The 21,807-nt window shown below is 35.1% G+C and overlaps 1 protein-coding gene across 5 annotated transcripts in view; it reads left to right on the forward strand.

The window, feature by feature from the left end:
* The window catches only part of CAB39L (calcium binding protein 39 like), a 101,046-nt gene that overhangs the window by 47,231 nt on the left and 32,008 nt on the right, over positions 1-21,807 (forward strand). For 3 of the 5 annotated variants that reach the window (XM_079903195.1, XM_079903198.1, XM_079903199.1), the window contains 3 exons: positions 4,437-4,578; positions 9,227-9,391; positions 14,894-15,012. In XM_079903195.1, coding sequence (XP_079759321.1) covers positions 4,468-4,578; positions 9,227-9,391; positions 14,894-15,012 — 395 coding nt within the window. In that variant the 5' untranslated portion in view covers positions 4,437-4,467. Of the gene's footprint in view, positions 1-2,643; positions 2,751-4,436; positions 4,579-9,226; positions 9,392-14,893; positions 15,013-21,807 lie in introns of all 5 variants that reach the window. The other 2 variants (XM_079903196.1, XM_079903197.1) reach the window with 1 other exon arrangement.

Raw genomic sequence — 21,807 nt, forward strand, 5'->3', positions numbered from 1 at the left:
TAAACTAAATTAAATTAAAATACCTAGGGGAAAAGGTCCTGTTGAAGCATTTTGATTAGCTTGATGGTGTCACAATCCATTTGTGAGCCAATTGCTGTAGCCAGGGCAGTGGAAGGAATACTCTGGCCCCGCCTGGGTCATGTTCCCACCCTTTTGGTAGGGTGGGGTGGGAAGGAGAGCAGACAGGTCTAGCACCAGAAAAAACATGCACCAAAAAGTACCAGAGATTTTCTTTTTCTTTTACTTTTCTGATTCAGTTATTTCTAATTCTATTGTTATTTCCATCATTCTTTTCTTGAGATTTTTGAGGCAGTTTCCTTTTTAACTTATTTAGTTGAATCCTTATTTATTTTTATTCCCACATGAATGCATTGTAGATTTGCACCCTCCCAAATGTTCTGCCAGCACTATCAAGGCTCCCTTTCAAGAACTATTTCTGGTTTTTAGCATTTATTTTCTTGAACTCTTGTGGGTTTGACTCCATCTCATCTTTTTGTAAGAATTTTAGTAGGTGTACATGGTCTATTCACACATAAATATGTTGGCTAGAGACTTAATTGTGAGGTTATAGACTTTCCCTTTCAGAACTCTGTAGATTCTCTCCATGGTTTTATGACATGTAGTTTTATGGAAGTCCAAAGACAGCTTAATTTTTATCCTTTTTGTTGTTAACAGTCATTTTGTAGGAATGAGCTTTAAGAGAAGAATGTTGGTTTCTTCTAAAAGCCACAAGGCACTGAATTTGGGGTCTCATCATTAATCTCAACTAGAAAAATTCTGTAAATGACCACATTTAGATCTTTTTTTCTGCTTAGGCTGTTTTATCTTTGTTGTTTCTCTCCATTTTTTAGTTCCTTTTGCATTTGTTGTCTTCCTCCACCTCTTTTCATTGTTGTAATACCCGTTTTTATAGATAGAACACTGTATCTTCTCCATATTTCCATAATATATACTATACACACATACACACGAACACACACCAAGTACCTTTTCTCCATCATTTAAGTTTGTTTAACCTTTTCTGGCATTCTGGCAAAACCCTTTGTGTGGCTGTGTCTCCCACTACATTGTGCACCCTCTGAAGCTTATTTTGCATTTACTAGTGCAACGCCTCACACCTTACAGGTGCTCAGTAAATATTTTCTGAATGAATAAATATAGACTAACTAATTGTGTACCTTTTGGTTGTCCTCAATCAATTTTCTGTGGGGTCATTTCTGCTGTATGCAGATTTGGATTGCCATGCTGCATTTTGGGGTGTTTCTGTATATGTGTGTATATTATGTGTTTTTGATCTTTTATCTTGACCAACTCTCTTTTTGTCTAAGTTCTTCTCTTCCTTTTTATAATTTTTATTTTACCAATTATATCTATTCTATCTCCTACAGGGAATTAATTTTGGAAGTAACCTTTCCTGTCGAAGTCCACAGGGCATTTCTCCCCTTTGCTTGTGCTTTTTTTTTTTTTTTTTAGTAGAAACTATTTATTTGTTGTTTATTCTGTTCACTTACTTTGGAAAGTGGAAAAGTACAATAGGGCCCATGTCAGTCCTCTGATATTTGTGTGCTGCATGGCCTGCTGTCAGCACTAACGCCGGAGGGCAGGCTGATGTGTGCAACCCCACCACAGCTTTCAGTGCCCAGGAGGCATTCACCTGGTGTCAGTCCGTTGGACTTAGCATGGCATCTTCTCCTGTTCCTGCTTCTTGTGTTGTTGAAATATAATGTGTGTTCTATAACTCTGACATAGAATTTATTACTATTACCACTTTATCCCAAGGAAGCACCATTTTCAGGACTCCATCTTACATACTTTATCTTTGGCCTTGATGGAGTTAGAATGGGTGTGGACCAGTGATGAATATGCTAGAGCTCACTATATTTGGCCTATCTAATTCAAAATATCATGCTCTATCTTTCTTTAAGAATCCCCCTTGCAGTATAAAGTTTCCTCAAAAAATTAAAAATAGAACTACCATATGATATAGCAATTCCACTTCTGGGTACTTATCTGAGGAACATGAAAATGCTAATTCATAAAGAAATATGCACCCTCATGTTTACTGCAGCATTATTTACAATAGCCAAGATATGGAAACAACCTAAGTGCCCATTAATGGATGAACAGATAAAGCATATGTTCTGTGTGTGTGTGTGTGTGTGTGTGTGTGTGTGTGTGTATAATGGAATATTATTCAGCCATAAAAAGAATGAAATCTTGCCATTTGTGGCAACATGGATGGGCCTTTGAGGGCATTAAGCTAAGTGAAATAATCAGAAAAAGACATATATCATATGATCTCACTTATATGTGGAATCTAAAAACACCAAAAACCAAGCTCATAAGTACACAGAACAAATTGGTTGTTGCCAGAGGTGGAGGGTGGGGTGTGGATGAAACGGGTGAAGGGGGTCAAAAGGTAGAAACTTCTGGTTACAAAATAAGTGAGTCATGGGGATGTATTAAAAAATAAAATAAGGTAACTAAACTGGTACTAACAAATAAATATAATGTATCTGGGCTTTCCCAAAACATTTGGCAAAATTTTTCTTGATATCTTGGTGAATGAGATGAAAAAAAATATGAGTTAAATGATATGACTAGGTGAATTCACAGTTAAAGAACAGAACACTCATTTTACAGATAGAGCAAATGACATGCAGACAAGGATGATAACTTCGGAATCATAGCGGATGAATTACCAACTCAGAACAATTTGGGGGTTTAAGTACCTCCTGTTTGTTTAGCAGGTATGTTGAGTGCCACTTAGCATTATTCTTGATCACAAACAACAAATACTGAAGAAAGTTTTTGAAAGCGTATAAGGTAACTCAGAGATTTGACAGAAGTCCTAGGGAACCAGATTTGGGAAGTAGGAGTCTAGGGAGATGAAGTAAATATTTAGAACCATAGCCAAGGATATGCCAGAGGAATAACTGTTTAGAGTATTGCTATCGACTGCTGTGTACATTTGTGTGTAATATTCTTTATTGATTAATTGCATCATTGTTAATAAGAAAAATATGAGGAAAAATGGAATTAACCCAAAAGTCTATCAATAAAGGTATTGGTAAAAAAAAAAAAATAAAGGTATTGGTAAAATAAATTATATAATAATTTAATAAGAAATTACCAAATACTAGAAGTAATTACATAATATGTCTGTATAATGGATATTGCTATAAAAATATTGTAGTGCATCTAAATATATACTCATAGAATGATATTCAAGATATAAAAAGTGGGGAAAAGTTGAAAAATACTATATTTAGTATTTATTCTATTTTGGTTTTAAAAAATATATTTTTATATACATAGGAAAAATTCAGGAGGAATGTGTATCAAAACTGATAATAGTTGTTGCCTCTGGATGACTGGTTAATGGGAGCCTTTGATTTATCACATCATATTTCTGTAATGTTTGAAATATTTTTGCTAATAAATGTAAAGTAAATGAATATGCCTCTACTAACTGGAGCCTTTAATTTTAGATTTTTTTCTAAAAAAAAATAACACATTTTTAGTGTAAATAGGGCAATGACAGCTATATTTGGCTTTCTCTGCTCTATGTAAATAGATGTTCTCAAAAAGAAGAACTGATTTTCCTGTTCCCCTCCCACCTCACCCCCCATCATGGTAGTCCTCATTTCATCAGTGAGTATGCCAGCTGAATGTTTGAAGAGTAAATAAAAAACGGATTCTAAACAATTTTACATTGTAATTTTGTGATTGCTGTGGAGTGGCATGTTTTTAAACATTGCTTTACCAAAGTATGTGGATCCTAATCCCACTTTTGTTTTACATGTTTTATTTTATCTATGATTATTATTATCACCATCATCATCATCACTCTCTTTAGTCAAAATATCTAGTTTTAAATATCAGGTTATTCTCTAAAAATACTCCTTTTCCCCTTCTTGCATAAATCTTGAATTTCTATTTTAGGAAAGATTTTAAACTTTGAGTAAAAACTTTTAGGTAAACTTTAAAAAATATCTTTCTTAAAATATTTTATATTAATTTAAATTTGGCACAAAACTTGGTGAAACTTGTTTTATTTTTTTAATATTTATGTATTTATTTATTTGGCTTCGCTGGGTCTTAGTTGCTGTACGCAGGATCTTTAGTTGCAGCATGCAGATTCTTTAGATGATATGTGGGATCTTTAGTTGTGGCATGGGGGACCTTTAGTTGCGGCATGTGGGATCTAGTTCCCTGACCAGGGATCGAACCTGGGCCCCCTGCATTGGGAGCACAGAGTCTTAAATGCTGGACCACGAGGGAAGTCCCAATGAAACTTGTTTTAGTTTGACTGATTTTAATGTTTCATATTACTGAATTGGTTATTGAAAACTTATAAGACATTTTGGTATAAAAATTTAATCATGTTAAGAATTATAATTATAATTTTTGTTTATTTGTTTGTTTGTTTTTAGCATTCCACATTGGAAGAAGAGATTTCTATAGATGAAAAAAATGCCTTTGTTTAGTAAATCGCACAAAAATCCAGCAGAAATCGTGAAAATTCTGAAAGACAACATGGCCGTTTTGGAAAAGCAAGACAGAAAGACAGATAAGGTATGAGGTAAAATAATAACATTTTTATTAAAATACATGAATAGACCAAAAAAGCTAATGTAAAATCTTCATGAAGCATCCTAAACATGGTCTGTGATGCACTCGTAGGCTCTTTGTAAGTACGTTTAAATTGATTCCGGGTTTTATGCAACTGATAATTGTTGAGTCTGTTGTCTTGAACTCTTCGTTCACTTTCTAGAGCCTCTGACCAACCTTGGATCCCTCTAGACTTAAACTAAGGGGTGACACCCCACCCTCTACCTCTGGCAACCACCAATCCATTTCAGTTATAAAAAAGAATGATATCTTGCCATTTGCAGCAACATGGATGGACCTAGAGGTCCATTATGCTAAGAGAAATAAGTCAGAGAAAGGCAAATACTGTGTGGTTTCACTTATATGTGGAATCTAAAAAACAAAACAAAACAAATGAACAAATATAAAGTAGAAACAGAGTTATAGATACAGAGAACAAACAGGTGGTTGCCAGAGGGGAGGTGGGTTGGCGTTGGAGGGGGAAGAAATTGCTGAGGGAGATTGAGGTACAAACTTCCAGTTGGGTGTGAAAGGTACAGTGTAGAGAATATAGTTAATAACTATGTAATACCTTTGTATGGTGACATATCATAACTAGACTTATTGTGGTGATCATTTTGGGTTTTTTAATATATATATTTTAAATATTTATTTATTTATTTGGCTGCGCCAGGTCTTAGTTGCGGCGCACGGGATCTTCACTGCGGTGTGCAGGATCTTTTAGTTGCAGCATGCAGGCTCTTAGTTGCGGCATGTGGGATCCAGTTCCCTGACCAGGGATCCAACCCGGGCCTTCTGCATTCAGAGCTCAGAGTCTTAACCGCTGGACACCAGGGAAGTCCTGTGGTGATCATTTTGAAATGTATAGAAATGTTGAATCACTGTGTTGTAAAACAGAAACTAACAGTGTTGTAGGTCAATTATACTTCAAAAACAAACAAAGAAACTCAGAAAAAGAGATCAGATTTGTGGTTACCAGAGGCAGGGGTACTGTGGAGAGGGAACTGGATGTAGACAGTCAAAAGATACAAACTTCCAAGTGTACGATAAGTAGGTACTAGAGGTGTAAGGTACAACATGATAAATGTAAGTAACACTGCTGTATGTTATGTATGGAAGTTATTAAGAGAATAAATCCTGAGTTCTCATCACAAGGAAAAATATATTCTTTTCTTCTCTGTTTCTTTAATTTTGTATCTATATGCAATGATGGATGTTCAATAAACTTATTGTGATAATCATTTCATGATGTATGTAAGTTGAATCATTATGCTGTACACCTGAAATTTATACAGTGCTGAATGTCAATTATATTTTAATAAAACTGGAAGGAAAAAAACTCAGAATGAAGAAAAAATCTAAGGGGTTATACTGGTATATAATATTATACTGACATAGAGGGTAAAATGTTTATATTTAAAGATCAACTGATAGTTTCTACTACAGTGCAGCCTCTTTTTTTTTTTTTTTTTTGGCACACCACGCAGCATGTGGGATCTTAGTTCTCTGACTAGGGATTGAACCCGCGCCCCCTGCAGTGGAAATGCGGAGTCCTAACCACTGGACTGCCAGGGAATTCCCAGTGCAGCCTCATTTTAACATTGTTTTAAAGTCCTACCAAGAAGGGCTTCCTCAGAGGAAGGGGTTTTTAGTAATTCAGTTATTCCTTCAAAGGGACATTGAATCCTACATATATAATTTTTCTCTAAAGGGACTAGTTTATGGCAAGATTCAAGATATCTGTAAAATAAATACCCTTGAGTAAATGGTATCTTTCTGTCCCAGTGAATGATACAATATTGTATTCTTGTGATGATGTAGAAATATATTTTTTATCCTACATCTTGTAAGGAATGTAGAAATATATTTTTATTTCTAGTGTACTTTGTAATATTGAGCAAAATATTGGCTCAATAGAATGAAGAAATGACCTTCATATAAGAGTGAATCTAAATAACAAAAGAGAGGAAAAAGGAAAAGGCATAAAAAGACACTAATTTTCATTAGTGATCAGATAAAGTCCAATTAGAACAACAGTAAATTCGTATTACATTCCTACTATCTTGTCAAAAATGAAAAATGTCTGATGCTATTAAATGTTGACAAGTGTGGAGAGCAATAAGAACTTTCATTCACTATGAGTGATAAAGTATAAATTGGTGTTTGGAAATGAGTTAATTATATTATCTGTTAAATATGAAGATATACATGTTCTAAGACCCTGCAGTTCCCCTCCTAGTATAAACTCTAGAGATGTTCTTGCAAATATGCACCAGGATGCATGTCAAGAATGTTCGTAGCATTGCTGTTCATAGTAACCCCTCAGTGGAAACAACCCTGATGTCCATCAACAGTAGAAGTGAGAAGTTGTGGTCCAGCCATTGATGGAATACTACAGAGCAATGAATGTTAAAGAACTGCTGCTACATGCGGCGGCAAGAATGAACCTCCCAAATATAGTGTTGAGTGAAAGAAGCAAATCATAAGAGGGTACAGGTACTATTCCAAATCAGCAGAACTAAACTATGTTGTTTTGGGATACAAACATAGGTGAGAAAACTATAAAGAAAAGTAAATAAATGATTGTCATCAAAAACATAAAAGTATTTACTTCCGGCTGAAAAGGCGGCATTCAAGTGACTTCTGGGATGCTAAAAATGTTCTATTTCTTGACCTCTCTTATGGTCACACTGGTGTTTGCTTTATAATTATTCTTAACTCTATATATGTTTAAAGTAATCTTCTGTGGATATATGTCACAATTTAAGGAACTTCCAACCTTTAATAAATTAAGGATTGCTTTAGCAATATCATAAAATGTATCTGGAAACTAATTTTTTAAGTAGTGTCGTGCTACTATGAGTTACTTTTATTATTTTGCCTTATTCTCCTCATTTCCTTCTTCAATTATAATGATTAGAATACAATACTTGAAAGTAATAAAACTATATTTCTTTAAAAACAGTCAGCAAATTGTTAACTAATTGGCCTGTTTTTTTTTTTTTTTTTTGGTATCCCATGCTTGCTTGCTTGCTTTATTTATTTATTTTGCGGTACGCGGGCCTCTCACTGTCGCGGCCTCTCCCCTTGCGGGGCACAGGCTTCAGACGCACAGGCCCAGCGGCCATGGCTCAGGGGCCCAGCCGCTCCGCAGCATGTGGAATCTTCCCGGACTGGGGCACGAACCCGCATCCCCTGCATCGGCAGACGGACTCTCAACCACTGTGCCACCAGGGCAGCCCTTGCTTTATTTATTTATTTATTTATTTATTTATTTATTTATTTATTTATTTATCTTCACCTGTTTTTAAAAAAATTTTCTATTGAGTGTAATTAAGATACCATATAATCCACCATTTTAAAGTGTACAATTCAGTGGTTATTAGTTTATTCACAAGGTTGTGTGACCATCACCACTATCTAATTTCAGAACATTTTCAGCACCTCCTTCTCCCTTACCCAAGCCCTAATACTCACTAATGTACTTTCTACCTCTATGTATTCTCCTATTATTCTTTAAAATGCAATGAGGGCTTCCCTGGTGGCACAGTGACTAAGAATCTGCCTGCCAATGCAGGGGACATGGGTTCGAGCCCTGGTCTGGGAAGATCCCACATGCCTCAGAGCAACTGAGCCCGTGCGCCACAACTACTGAGCCTGCACTCTAGAGCCCGAGAGCCACAACTACTGAAGCCTGCGCGCCTGGAGCCCATGCTCCGCAAAAAGAGAAGCTACCACAATGAGAAGCCCGTGCACCACAGCGAAGAGTAGCCCCCGCTCACCGCAACTAGAGAAAAGCCCGCGCACAGCAACAAAGAGCCAACACAGCCTAAAATAAAATAAATTAATTATAATTTTTTTAAGAATTAATAAAAGCAAAATTATATGTTTTTAATAAAAACATATAAAATATGAGGCCATTTAAAAAAATGTGAGATCTTTTGCTTCTTTAAGTTTCATAGATAAGAAAAAGATAATGGTTATGTGTGAGGGATCAGTGGATTGACAAAGGTTATGGGTTTTGACAATGTATGATTTTGTACCTACTCCATTAAAAAAAACAGAATAATAGGGATTTGTTGAAAAACATTAACAAATGATTTAAATAAAGACTACTAGCTACTGATAAGTCTTCAAAATGGACTGAATTTAATTTATAAATTAAATTTGTAATTAATTACTAGTAAAGTTCAGTATGAGTATGATTTAAGGAAGTTCTTGGGGGCTTGCCTAGCAGTCCAGTGGTTAAGACTGCACACTTCCACTGCAGGGGGTGTGGGTTCGATCCCTGGTCAGGGAACTAAGATCCCACGTGCTGCACAGTGCAGCCAAAAAGTAAAAACACTTTTTTAATTAAAAAAAATTTTTTTTAAATAAAGGAAGATCATTTCAATTATTCTAACTAAGTAGAAATACTGAAGATCTCTCTTTTATAAATTAACTTTAGTAACATTTTCTGAAATAAAAAACGCAGTGCCTACTGAATGGTTTTTGTTTGTAACTGTACACAGTTCTTTAATCATAAATAAGCAGGGCTCAATAAGTGGTTTTTGTTTGTTTATAACTTGAAATTTTTTATTACTCAACTATTAGCATACTTTTTGGTCACTAGGCTTCAGAAGAAGTGTCGAAATCACTGCAAGCAATGAAAGAAATTCTGTGTGGGACAAGTGACAAGGAACCCCCAACAGAAGCTGTGGCTCAGCTAGCACAAGAACTCTACAATAGTGGGCTGCTGGTGACACTGATAGCCGACCTGCAGCTGATAGACTTTGAGGTAAACTATCTGCAAAAGGATGACAATTCTGCTTTTCAATTTTTATATACATACCAATATTTGACTGTAATTTTTTATTATTACTGTTTATATATTATTTAAAATCCCATTTTCCCCTGAAAGTTCTAAAATCATCTTAATCGTTTTTTTAAAAAAGCAAAAGGTATACTGGAATTAAGTTTTATGCAGCTAAGTAAGAAACTTACTGGTCAATAATAATAATAATAATAGATAACATTTGTGGAGTGCTTACTGCATGTTGTACAGTTTCCAAGCACTCATCTCATTTAATTCTGAAAGCAACCTATATATGATTGGTACTATATTATTAGTCTTGTTTTACAGGTAAAGACCCTAAAGTTCAAAGATATTAAGTAATTTCCCCTAAGTCACTCAGTTACTAAGAGCCTAAGCTGAGATTCAAACTTATTTTCTCCAGACCTGTTTCTTTAATTGAAATATTTATACCAATGATTTAAGAAGTTTGTTAAATGCTACTAATATAGGATATTTATCTCATTTTGAAAGCAATTATACCTAATTGCCTAAATAATAAATAAAACAACACCTAGAAACATAAGTGGTGAATATGTGTAAGCATTTTATCATCAGTGGTTTTTCAATGAAATATATATACGTAAGGCACATTTCAATGATGGAAGTCTTGGTTTTGATTTGTTTGCTGTTTTGTTACCACTATCAGGCTTTTGATACTCTCAGGTAAGGGCTTGGATCTCCATTAATTCTCAAAGATAGAAGAGAATGGAGATTTCTGAAGTAAATTGCTTTGTGTTTTGTCACCAAGGAAGTTAAAAGAAACTCATTACAGTGATTAGACCAAGATAAGGTCAGGGCTCTGGGGATCTGTGGAAATACTAGCCCACAGCTCTCTGGATGGCTTAGATAGGGGAAGATTTTGGCCGACTGGAGCAGAGGAGGAGGAATGCAGGGCAAGACTGCTCTGGACAGTGAAGTCAAGTGTGTTGACTAGAAACTACACTGACTGAGGGCCTCTCAGGGCCCAGACTTCAACTCAGCCTTCCTTTCAGAAACACCTGTTTTTTTCTTTCCTTCCCTCTCTTACCTGTTTCTCTAACCTTGACATTTTCTGCTCAATAATCTCCTACTTTTTCCTCTTGCCTGGCTTGTCACTCTCCCTCCCCATCTTACTCCCTATTTCCTTTTTAAACCTGGCATATATGGAATTAAAGTGTAGTTTTATCATTGTGTTTATATACTTTCATGTTTTTTAAATTTAGTTTAAAATGAGGTATTATGGACATTTGTAGGAGCTGTGCATAGTGGAAAAACACTTGACTTGGATTTAGGAATGTTTATAGAGTCCCTGCTCTGCCATTTGATAGTTAGTATCATAACCTCTTTGAGACTAAACCTTCTCATCTATAAAATAGGAATAATATGAACTTATATCATTGTTTTTAAATATTAAACAAAGTAAAATATATATACATATACATGTTATGGAAGAACACTAAATACATGTGCAGATATATACAGATGTCAGATAGTATATTTTCATCTTCTCTCTTTCTCAAACTTAAGTTAAATGTAAGCTGGTTTATTTTTGTTATAACCTTTGATGTTTGTTTCTGTGTTTATTATTTTAGTTTTAAATTTAGTTGGTGAGTGACCATAACTGGGAAACTCCCTGCTCTTGGAATACAGTATTATATTTCTATAAATCTCCCCTTGTTTTGCACATTTCCCTGAAAGCAGCAATGTATTAAGCTATTATCATCACTAATTAATATGTTAGCTTGAGTTAGTTTATGAGATTAGCTTAATTTGCAATGGGATGCTGGAAGGAATATGACCAAGGTTGGTTACGTTTTTTTTTTTTTTTTTTTTTTAACATCTTTATTGGAGTATAATTGCTTTACAATGGTATGTTAGTTTCAGCTTCACAACAAAATGAATCAGTTATATATATACATATATTCCCATATCTCTTCCCTCTTGCGTCTCCCTCCCTCCCACCCTCCCTATCCCACCCCTCCAGGCGGTCACAAAGCACGGAGCTGATCTCCCTGTGCTATGCGGCTGCTTCCCACTAGCTATCTACCTTACGTTTGGTAGTGTATATATGTCCATGCCTCTTGAGTCAGGGATGAGATGTCGTCAGGTCCAGTGACCTGGAGAAGCCTTGAGCGACCACAGAATAGCATAGGTTCAAAGTGCTCTCCAAGAATTGGGGAGGTGGGAGTAGACCAGAGAAAAACTTAGGGTGCCTCACAATTTTGTGCAGCTTTGGCTTAGAAAACAAAAGAGGAACAGTAAGAAACACTTATGCAAATTTCCCTTATTTTACATGGTATACTAGAAATAAATATAGAGAAGTTTACTTAAAAATTATTTGGGGATTAAGACATTCAATTGCCTAAAAATTGACTTATACATTATCAAGTAGAGTAAACTTTTATTCTCTGGAATGCTTGGGGAAAAAATTATCTTTCTGAATATGTGCATTTTCCATGTAGCTAAAGATTAACTCTTCAAATGAAGAAAGTTAAGTAGATTACTTTTGTGGATTACTTTACATTTTCTTTATAACATGCATTGTATACTTGCCTCTCCTCCAAAATTATATACTAGATGTAATCATTTTTTACTGATGACTCAACACTATCATTATGAAGGTCTATTATCATGATAATTGCAGACAGTTCTTTTTTTCAGCTTTATTGAGGAATAATTGACCAGATGGTTCTTGACTTTGTTCATTTAGTTGATGCCTAGAACATAGTTATAAATGAATGTGATATTCAGTAGGTGAAGCTGTCCTCCTCAATCAAACCCATAGCAAATAAATACTTATAAATACTCTTGGTTGAATGAATGAATGAAAAACAGTTAAAATTGAAAATGGTTCAGTTTTAAGCATTCCACCAACTATATACTCATAGTATTTTCAGGAAGGATGCACCATTACTAGCATTATGAGCCCACTTGCAGAAATGTTTTGTGTATTTCTATGGACTGGAAGCATGAATGATCAGCCCACAGGCAGCAACTTTCCTTCTCAAGCTTAAAGTATCCATATAAACTAGTGACCATTTGATAAAACTCCGTCTAATCACACAGAACCCCACCCTCCTCATCTCTTGGTTCTTAGGTAGCCCTGGTACAGCTCGTTCTGGATTGAGAGTATCTTGAGTACTAGGACTGCATTTCCCATGCCTAGTTCCATATCCATTGGTTGGATGAATGAATCAATGTAGGTATGAGAGTGAGAAATAGAAGCAGAGGTAAGGGAATTGGAGCAAAGGAAGATGTCCTGAAGCACAGCAGTAAGCCACTTTTCTTAAAGAATTAGTAAATGTGTAGAGCATAATTCAGGAATAATGATAATACTTCAGTAAGTGAATAGCCTCTCCTGGGGCTTCTTTGAAGAGTATAACAGTCATTTGACTGTAAAATCTTTGTTATATTTTTATAACAGGAAAGGAAAATTATTACTTTATGGAAGGGCTGCAGCTTTTGCCAGATAACCTAAAAGGATGGAGCATTCCTTACAGAAAAAAAAAAAGAACTTTTGTTTAGAAGACACCTACATGGGCTTTTTTGTTAGTTGTGAAAGGTGAGGTCTCTAGGCAATGTTTGGAAGGAAAAAGACTGAAAGAAAAGAGCTTAGATTCCCTTTGCAGAGTAAAATAACAGAAATTTGAGAAATGCTGTCTCTTTGGCTAAATTTGATAGGAGTAGGAAATAGAAGAGAGATAGGAGAAGGGTCTGGAGTAAGGGAGAGAGAAGGCTCCAGAGCCATGACAGAGGAAGGGGCTTAAGGAAAAAGATGATCAGGAATGCTGAGGAATCTTTAATAATCTTTAATTATGATGTATAGGATTCAATTTGAAGTTGTTTCTGCACTGTACTATAATTACCCTTTGTTACCCTTAAACCCTTGATAAAAGAACTATGTACTAATAGTATATGTCAAATGAAGGAGAAGAGGTGGTTTTCTATACTTGGATAAACAGTATATAAAATAACTAGCTGAGAAAATAACTAGTTGTAGAAGGCAAGACAATGAACAAGGGCTGAGAGGAGCTAGGAGCAGGGATTTGAAATCCAGAGCTGATAACAGTGATGGTGGCCCAAGGCCTTGGTTTAGATTGGGTAGCAGAGACTGACTCAGGAATCTGTGTGGCAAACCCATTTTCTTCTTCAGGAATCAAGAGGAAAGTGGTCCATTGGGGTGAGGAAAGTATTGGAGGATCCTGCTGTTACGTGAATAACGGCTAGTTAGAAGACAGACCTTTGGGTTAAAATTGTTTGAAAGAAAATCTCATTACTTTATAGCCATAAATTTTTGTCTAATCCTTTAAGCCTTAAAATTGCTGACGAAAAAAAATACTTCAGCATATTCTAATGAGGTAAAAAAAAAAAAGAGTTATGGCTGAGATTGCAAAGTTTCTGATTTGTGGGCTCAGGATCAAACTCAGAGCTGTGTTTTTTGATGTTTGGGCACTATTCAAGACACAGCTTTAGACTCTTTGATGTTTTTAAACACAATGTGATAAGAGATCAAAGGATGAAAATGTATTGCATGTAAGAGTTGATGCATTCATTTTAAAGGTAGGTGTGCCTTGTGAAAATAGGCTGGATGCAAAGTCAACTGTTCAGTTTGAATTAGAAAACAGCTCAAAGAAGCAGAAAACTTCCTAGGGAGGGTGGTAGGGAGATGCAAGAGGGAGGGGATATGGGGGTATATGTATACGTATAGCTGATTCATCTTGTTATACAGCAGAAACTAACACAACATTGAAAAGCAATTATACTCCAATAAAGATGTTTAAAAAAAAAAAAAGGCAGAAAACTTCCTACTGTGATAATTTAATCTCTAGGCTTGGGGATAGCAGACTATCTTTTGTCTCCCCTTCTCTATCTTTCTACTTTACCATCTTGAATCTAGCATGCTCTTCTAGTCCATCTCTAATTTAATCTCTAATGATTATTAGAGATTGCTACGTTTAAAAAAAATAAGCTACGTTTTTTAAAAAATAAGCAAAATAAGCACTCCAGGATCAGCTTCTCAATAAGCCATTTTATGGTCCTAAGTTTTTGAAAATTTCCATTCCCTAAATATCCTTTTCTGTTCCCTGGCCCTCATTAAAAAGTGGTCCTTAACCTTTGGTTTTATTACTATAAAAATGAGAAATCAGAAAGCCTTGAGACACAAGCTTTGACTGTACTTCATGCATTTAACAGTTTGAAATGCTTACTATATGTGTAGGGCATTGATTTTATTTGATCTTGATTTTTTTGGTTGTTTATATATTTTGTACCTATCATTAGACAAATTAAGTCAAAGAATTCACAATCTCAGGTGGGAAAATACTATGTCATATTAAATGGAATGTGTGTGTGTGTGTGTGTGTGTGTGTGTGTGTGTGTGTATAAACAGCTTTTGAAATAATTCACATGCCATGCAATTCACCCATTTAAAGTATACAACTTAATGGTTGGTTGTTTCTTTAACAGGGAAAAAAAGATGTGACCCAGATATTTAACAACATCCTGAGACGACAGATAGGCACTCGGAGTCCTACTGTGGAGTACATTAGTGCTCATCCTCATATCCTATTTATGCTCCTCAAAGGGTAGGTGCGTGCTTTCCTTTAAAGTAGGTTTGAGTTTAGAAAAGTTGTTAAAAGTAATATATAGCATTAGCCTCATTTGAGAAAACGATCCCTTTTGGATTCATATTTGCCATGCTTGAAGTTAGCCCTCCAAATCTATGTCTCTGGGATTACTCAGGCTGCAGCAAAATCCTTTTTAAATAAATTCCCTTCCACTTACTGCCTCTCTTTCCTCCACTTTCCTGTTATCTCTTCCTATTACATTATTGCTTGTGCTTTCCAATCTGCCCTTTTTCTAGCTGCCCACTTAGCCTCTTTGCATAAGACTGAATCCCCTCATTACACAAATACACACACACACACACACACACACACACACACACGATATCCTTTCAATGGCTAGCATCTACTATGGTGACATGCTTCACGTGAGGATAGAATAAATATCACTGTATGTATATGGGACCACAGGGCAGCCAAAAAACTAAAGTTGGGTCAGGTAATAGAATTCCTGATTATTACTTTTTATGTATACTCATTTACAAATGTTTCTTGGGCATTCTGAGGCTGCTCCAACTCCTAAAACCAGAAATATGGATGTAGAAAGGCTTGGGGATAGCAGACTATCTTTTGTCTCCCCTTCTCTATCTTTCTACTTTACCATCTTGAATCTAGCATGCTCTTCTAGTCCATCTCGTCTGTGTTCAATTCCCGAATCCTTTCTTGTACATTTTAAAACATTTTATTGTATCAAAATAATACATACCACATAGTTTAAAAATCAGAAATATCAACAAACATCAGCTCTTTGTCTCTTCCTTCTCTATTCCTCAGTCCCATTGCCCAAAGACAACCACTTTCATCTTTTTTATTTGTTCATCTGGTATTTACCTCTATATTATCAATAATGGGCTTTTACTAACTTCTGATTTACCAATTTTAAAAAATATCTTTTAACTTTCTCATAGACTAGATGACAATTTAGTATTTCCACCACCACTGTTACTCCATTTTCCTTCTCTTAACCCTCCCAATATACTTTATCACAATTTTTAATTTTATTAGTCACATTTATATTATTATAGCTATGTAATTATTATTCATTGTTGAACAAAGTAGTGTACTATAATTACTTTGTTTTTTAGTACAAAATATTGTTTTTACTGGAGAATTAAGTCTTTCAGTTCTGGAAAGGGAAATATACTTGTATCATGTATTAGTTAGGGTAGGCTAAACTTATAACAAACCTTAAGCTTTATAACAAATGGACCCCAAAATAGAGTGGCCAACTACAAGATAAATTTATTTCTCACATAATAGAGAAGAACAGATGTTCTAGGTCAGCAGGGTTTCCTTCAACATGTGGTTCCTAAGATCACTTTGTTGATTGCCATTTCAGCCCACAAGAAGGCAAAAGTACTTGGGAGAATTTATGAGCCAGGCCTGGAAATGGCTTGCATTACTCGCACTCACATTCCATTTGAGAGCACTTAGTCACTTGACCTCTTAATTCTTAAGGAAACCTGAGAAATGTAGTTAGTGCCCAGGAAGAAGAGGAGAAAGGATTTCTGTGGACAGTTAACATTCTCTGCCACATACTGTTTCTTTGAAAATTTATTCCCTTCTATATTCTCTGTTCTCACTTTCTCGTTCTCCTGTTAGTCAAAGTTAAATCTCTGGGGTTGATTTCATATCTCTTCTATTTTCTGTTTCTTTGTCTTTTTGTTTTACTTGTCAGAAGATGTTCTTTTTTTTTAACATCTTTATTAGAGTATAATTGCTTTACAATGGTGTGTTAGTTTCTGCTTTATAACAAAGTGAATCAGCTATACGTATATATATCCCCATATCTCCTCCCTCTTTCGTCTCCCTCCCACCCTCCCTATCCCACCCCTCTAGGTGGTCACGAAGCACCGAGCTGATCTCCCTGTACTATGTGGCTGCTTCTCACTAGCTATCTATTTTACATTTGGTAGTATATGTAAGTCCATGCCACTCTCTCACTTCGTCCCAGCTTACCCAGGAGATGTTCTTAATTGTATCTTCCATTGAAGATAAACTCTACTGAATTCTCCTTTCAGCGACCCTATTTTTAATTTATAAGAGCTCTTTTTTTGCTCTCTGATTTTTCCTGTTTCTTGTCTCTTCCACTTCTTAGCTCTGTGACTTTGGGCAAGTCACTGCACTTTTCCAAGCCTCAGTTTTCTTATCTATAAAATTTGTAATATTACCTTTGCGCTAAAATAATTTTGCATTATATGCCTTAGACTATGCATTGTCAGACCGACCTGTGTGTTCAGTCAGGGTTCTGCTATTAAGACCTTGGGTAAGTTACCTAGCTTCCTTAAGTCTTGATTTCCTCATTGTAATATGAAGACAATAATAAAACCTACTTCAGTATGTCATTTTGAGTCTTTACTGAGGTAGTTCTTGCAGAGCATAGCACCAAGCACATGGTACTCAGTACTCAGTAACTACTAGTCTAAAAAATTATTATCCCTATCCCTCTTAAGAGCTGCAGTTCACATTGAGATATATGTGCAATTTTAAACAAATACAATTAAGACCATACCCAAGTGTCAGAATAATATTATAAAGGGAAGTGTTTGTTTCTAGCTCAGATAAGATCTACAAAATGTAATGGGTTATGATCTGCCCAGCTGGTCATTGGTGGATAAGGCTGGAATGATCAATTTGTACCCCCTTCTGGAGATTCTAAAATGTTAAGCTAAAGCATTTGACATTATCCTGTAGGAAATGTCACTGGAGAGTTTGGGAAGAAGAATATCAGATTTGTGTTTCAGGAAGTGAAGATAAATTAATAATCATTTAAAGTTAGTTTGTAAATAAATGATCCCTTGAGAATGCTAAAATGTGTTGTCCTAAAAATATATTGGAGAGCCTGTCAGCTGATGTGGAAGAGAAGTTGTGTGGATGTTCTAAAACAGTATCTTCCACCATGGGGTCGTTATGTGAAAGATACACGCAACTCCACGGACTTCATTCCTGGAGTGGGAATTATTTGTTTGGAGGATCTCCTTCATGTAGCTGCTGTCACTGAATAGCAGTCAGGGGATGGCAACTGCCTTGTATTTATTTTGTCAAAGAGCTGCACCAGATACAAGTGGCTCTGCTAAAGATATGAATTTAGTGTCTTCTTACCAAGGAAATTATAAACACATGAAAATTATTACTGTTAAGCTTTAAGAATTCAGATAAAAGCAATCCAATAAATTATAAAGTATGGTTGTAGGGTAATTTTTTCATTCCTTTTATATATGATAGAATATATATACATTTTATACATTGACACATTATATATGCTTTGTGGAAGGTGTGAAAATTTAGCGTAATGGGATATTTATTTTTTAAATTAAGTTGGTGAAGAATTACAACTTATATTGGAGAATATAACTTTATTTTCCCTTTCTAGAAATAATGAGACAAGATAAACAACTAATTCTAATTGTTATTCATTAATAATTTATCTGCTGGAATATATTACAGATCTGTAGTGAGCCTTTATTATTTGTGATGTGCACAGGATTCATTAATGTGTAATTGTCCCCTATATTTCTCCCACCCCTTCCCCTTTTTCAGTAGAGAGAGTTGAGAAAAAAACCTAGTGATAGGAAGCCAGGCAGGGGAATTAGACTAAGCTAGAAGGTTATGTCCACTGGCACAAACAAGACTTAGAGATGAGGAGGAAGGAATCAGAGGGAGAAAACCCACTAATATCAGGAGAGGGTTTTGGAGGTTTACTAGTGGGAGGCTCCAAAGTAGCTGCAGAGTAAATTAGAGGAGGGAAGGGAGTTTGAGAAGTGGTGCTGTAAGTTATAAATCAATAATTTTGAGAGACAAATGATAAAGGTTGGAATCTCTTTTAATAACTTTTTCCTACTAGATTATATTTATTTATATGTGATTCTATAAAACATGTGGGGCATTGGCACTTTTGCAGTTATGATTACATATAAAATTTACTGAGTATGAATAATCAGTATATCTTTATTTTATCTTTAATTATTTGAAAATGTGTCTCTGTCCTATTTGGTGGTGAACTTTATGATGAATTCAAATGACTACTATTCTTTTACAAATTAGTTGTTGCAAAAGATCACTCAGTTTCTGAACAAACTATTAAATTGATGTAAGTAGAAATTTTCCTTATATTTCAAATATGAACTCTTCTATTCATTAATCACCTGTATTTACCAGGAATCCTATTATAATGGATAATTTATAATAATTATATGTCATTTTTTCTGTATTTAAGAAAAAACTTAGCTTTCATTTATTTTCTAATATGTGGAAAAAGTAATTTTGAGTCATTTAATTTAAAAAACACTTTCTCAATATACAGATTTCTAAGACTCCATTTTCATGTAATTATAGCACACAATAGAAAAATAGGAATTGTTTATTTTAAGCATAATTCCCTCAAATCTGATTCATCAGGAAAGTTTTATAAACCGTCTTTCCATATCTTCTGAAAAGTTAATAATTAGATTAGGTTGTCAGGCTAAAACTGCTTATTAGTTCATTTATTAGGGGTCTACAATAATAATAGCACTAATAATAGTAAGTATAGTAATTGTAGTAGTTAACATAGTACTTAATATATGTCAGGCCCTGCTTTGTATTTATATAATAGTCCTGTGGATAGTTATTGTTGTTTTTGTTGTTGTTATTTTTATTATACCTATTTTATAGAAGAGGATACTGCAGCCCAGAGAGGTTAAGTAACTTGTCCAAAGTCACATAGCCGGTATACTTTAAACTCTAGTAGTCTGACTCCAGAATCTGTGCTCTCAGAACAATATCCAGCTTTCCAGTCTTCAAGCAGTTATAGTCTACAGTGAGCAGAGATAACTCATTACAACTCATTGTTGTTTCTTTACCAGTATATTCTGTGGGTGCACAGATGAAGAAGTCATCACCTCTGCTTGAGATGTCAAAAATGAAGCAGGTCTTAAAGTAGAAAATTTCCAAATAGACACAGAGAGTAGAAGGATTAGGTACCTCCCATGCAAAGCCAGAGAGGCATCAAATTGCACAATGTGTTTGGAGGATGACAAGAATTCTGATGCAGCTGGAACCTAGTGTGAATGGAAAGTAGGGATGAGGGTAAAGCTGGAAGGGCTAAGACCAAGTTATGAAGAGTCCTTCATAAGTCTTTCAGTCCTACCAAGGAGTCTAAATGTTATTCTAAAGGCAGCATGGAGCCATCCAGGGACTAGATGTGATGAGTTCTGGTGGCAGTATAGAAAATGGCTTGGAGAATTGGGGGTCTGAGATTCCAGCTTGGAAGAGTCCAAGCAAGGGATAATTGGGCCAGAACTTTAGTGGTGATATTGGGGATGAAGAGGAGTAGATATTTTTATTTATTTACTTTTATTTTCTTTTTTATATCTTTATTGGAGTATAATTGCTTTACAATGTTGTGTAAGAGTAGATATTTTTAAAACATTTTATTTTTTCTGATTCAAAGTAATACATGTTTATTATTTAAAAATTCAGACATTTTAACACAATATTGTAATTCAACTATACTTCAATACAAATAAATTTTAAAAATTCAAACATTTTAGAAATCTATAATATAGAAAGGGAGTGCATACCATAATCCTTCCCAAAGAAACCATTATCAACAATTTGGTGATGACTTCTCTGGTTTTTATCCTATATTATAATGATTCTTCTTTTATTTTTTAACCCAAACTTTAAACTCATTGCCTCACTTCCTGTTTTATAGATACCATTTATTGAGTGTTTGCTGTGTGCCAGGTATTACATTCAACGTCTTATGTTATTTCATTTAATCCTTCTAACAATACTATGAGGACTAGGTATTATCCTTACCATTTTACAGATGAGGAAATTGAAACTTAGAGTAAGACTATTGCTCAAGGTTATAAATACAGCTAATAAGTAACAGAGCCAATTTTTCAATCCAGATCTGATTCTAAATCCCATCTTCTTAACCATTAATACGTCCTTAATAAGATTTGAAGCCCTTGAGATAAGAAGGGAGAGGTAATTATAGAAGACCCTGAGGACAGAGTAGACAAGAAGCCCTGAATGAACCAGCTTTACCCATTACCATTTTCTAGGTTAGCTTGAAATGCTAGAGGTTTAGCTCTTTGTTAAAAATCAACATTTTTACTGAATTATCTCTTGTAAAGTTGCTTGAAAACTGGGGACATAATTTGATTGGTGCATTCAGATATCAAACAGTGATGTCATTTAGGTAAACAAATGGGACCTAATTAAACTTAAAAGCTTTTGCACAGCAAAGGAAACCATAAACAAGACAAAAGACAACCTTCAGAATGGGAGAAAATATTTGCAAACAAAGCAACTGGCGAAGGATTAATCTCCAAAATATACAAACAGCTCATGCAGTTCAATACCAAAAAAACAAACAACCCAGTCAAAAAATGGGCAGAAGAGCTAAATAGACATTTCTCCAAAGAAGACATACAGATGGCCAACAAACACATGAAAAGATGCTCAATATCACTAATTATTAGAGAAATGCAAATCAAAACTACAATGAAGTATCACCTCACACCAGTCAGAATGGCATCATCAAAAAATCTACAAACAATAATTGCTGCTGAGGGTGTGGAGAAAAGGGAACCCTCTTGCACTGTTGGTGGGAATGTAAATCGATAACAGCCACTGTGGAGAATAGTACGGAGTTTCCTTAAAAAATTAAAAATAGAACTATCATGTGATGCAGCAATTCTACTACTGGGTATATACCCAGAGAAAACCATAATTCAAAAAGACACATGCACCCCAGTGTTCATT

Source organism: Stenella coeruleoalba (assembly GCF_951394435.1).
Source record: "Stenella coeruleoalba genome assembly, chromosome: 18".
Lineage (NCBI taxonomy): Eukaryota > Metazoa > Chordata > Mammalia > Artiodactyla > Delphinidae > Stenella > Stenella coeruleoalba.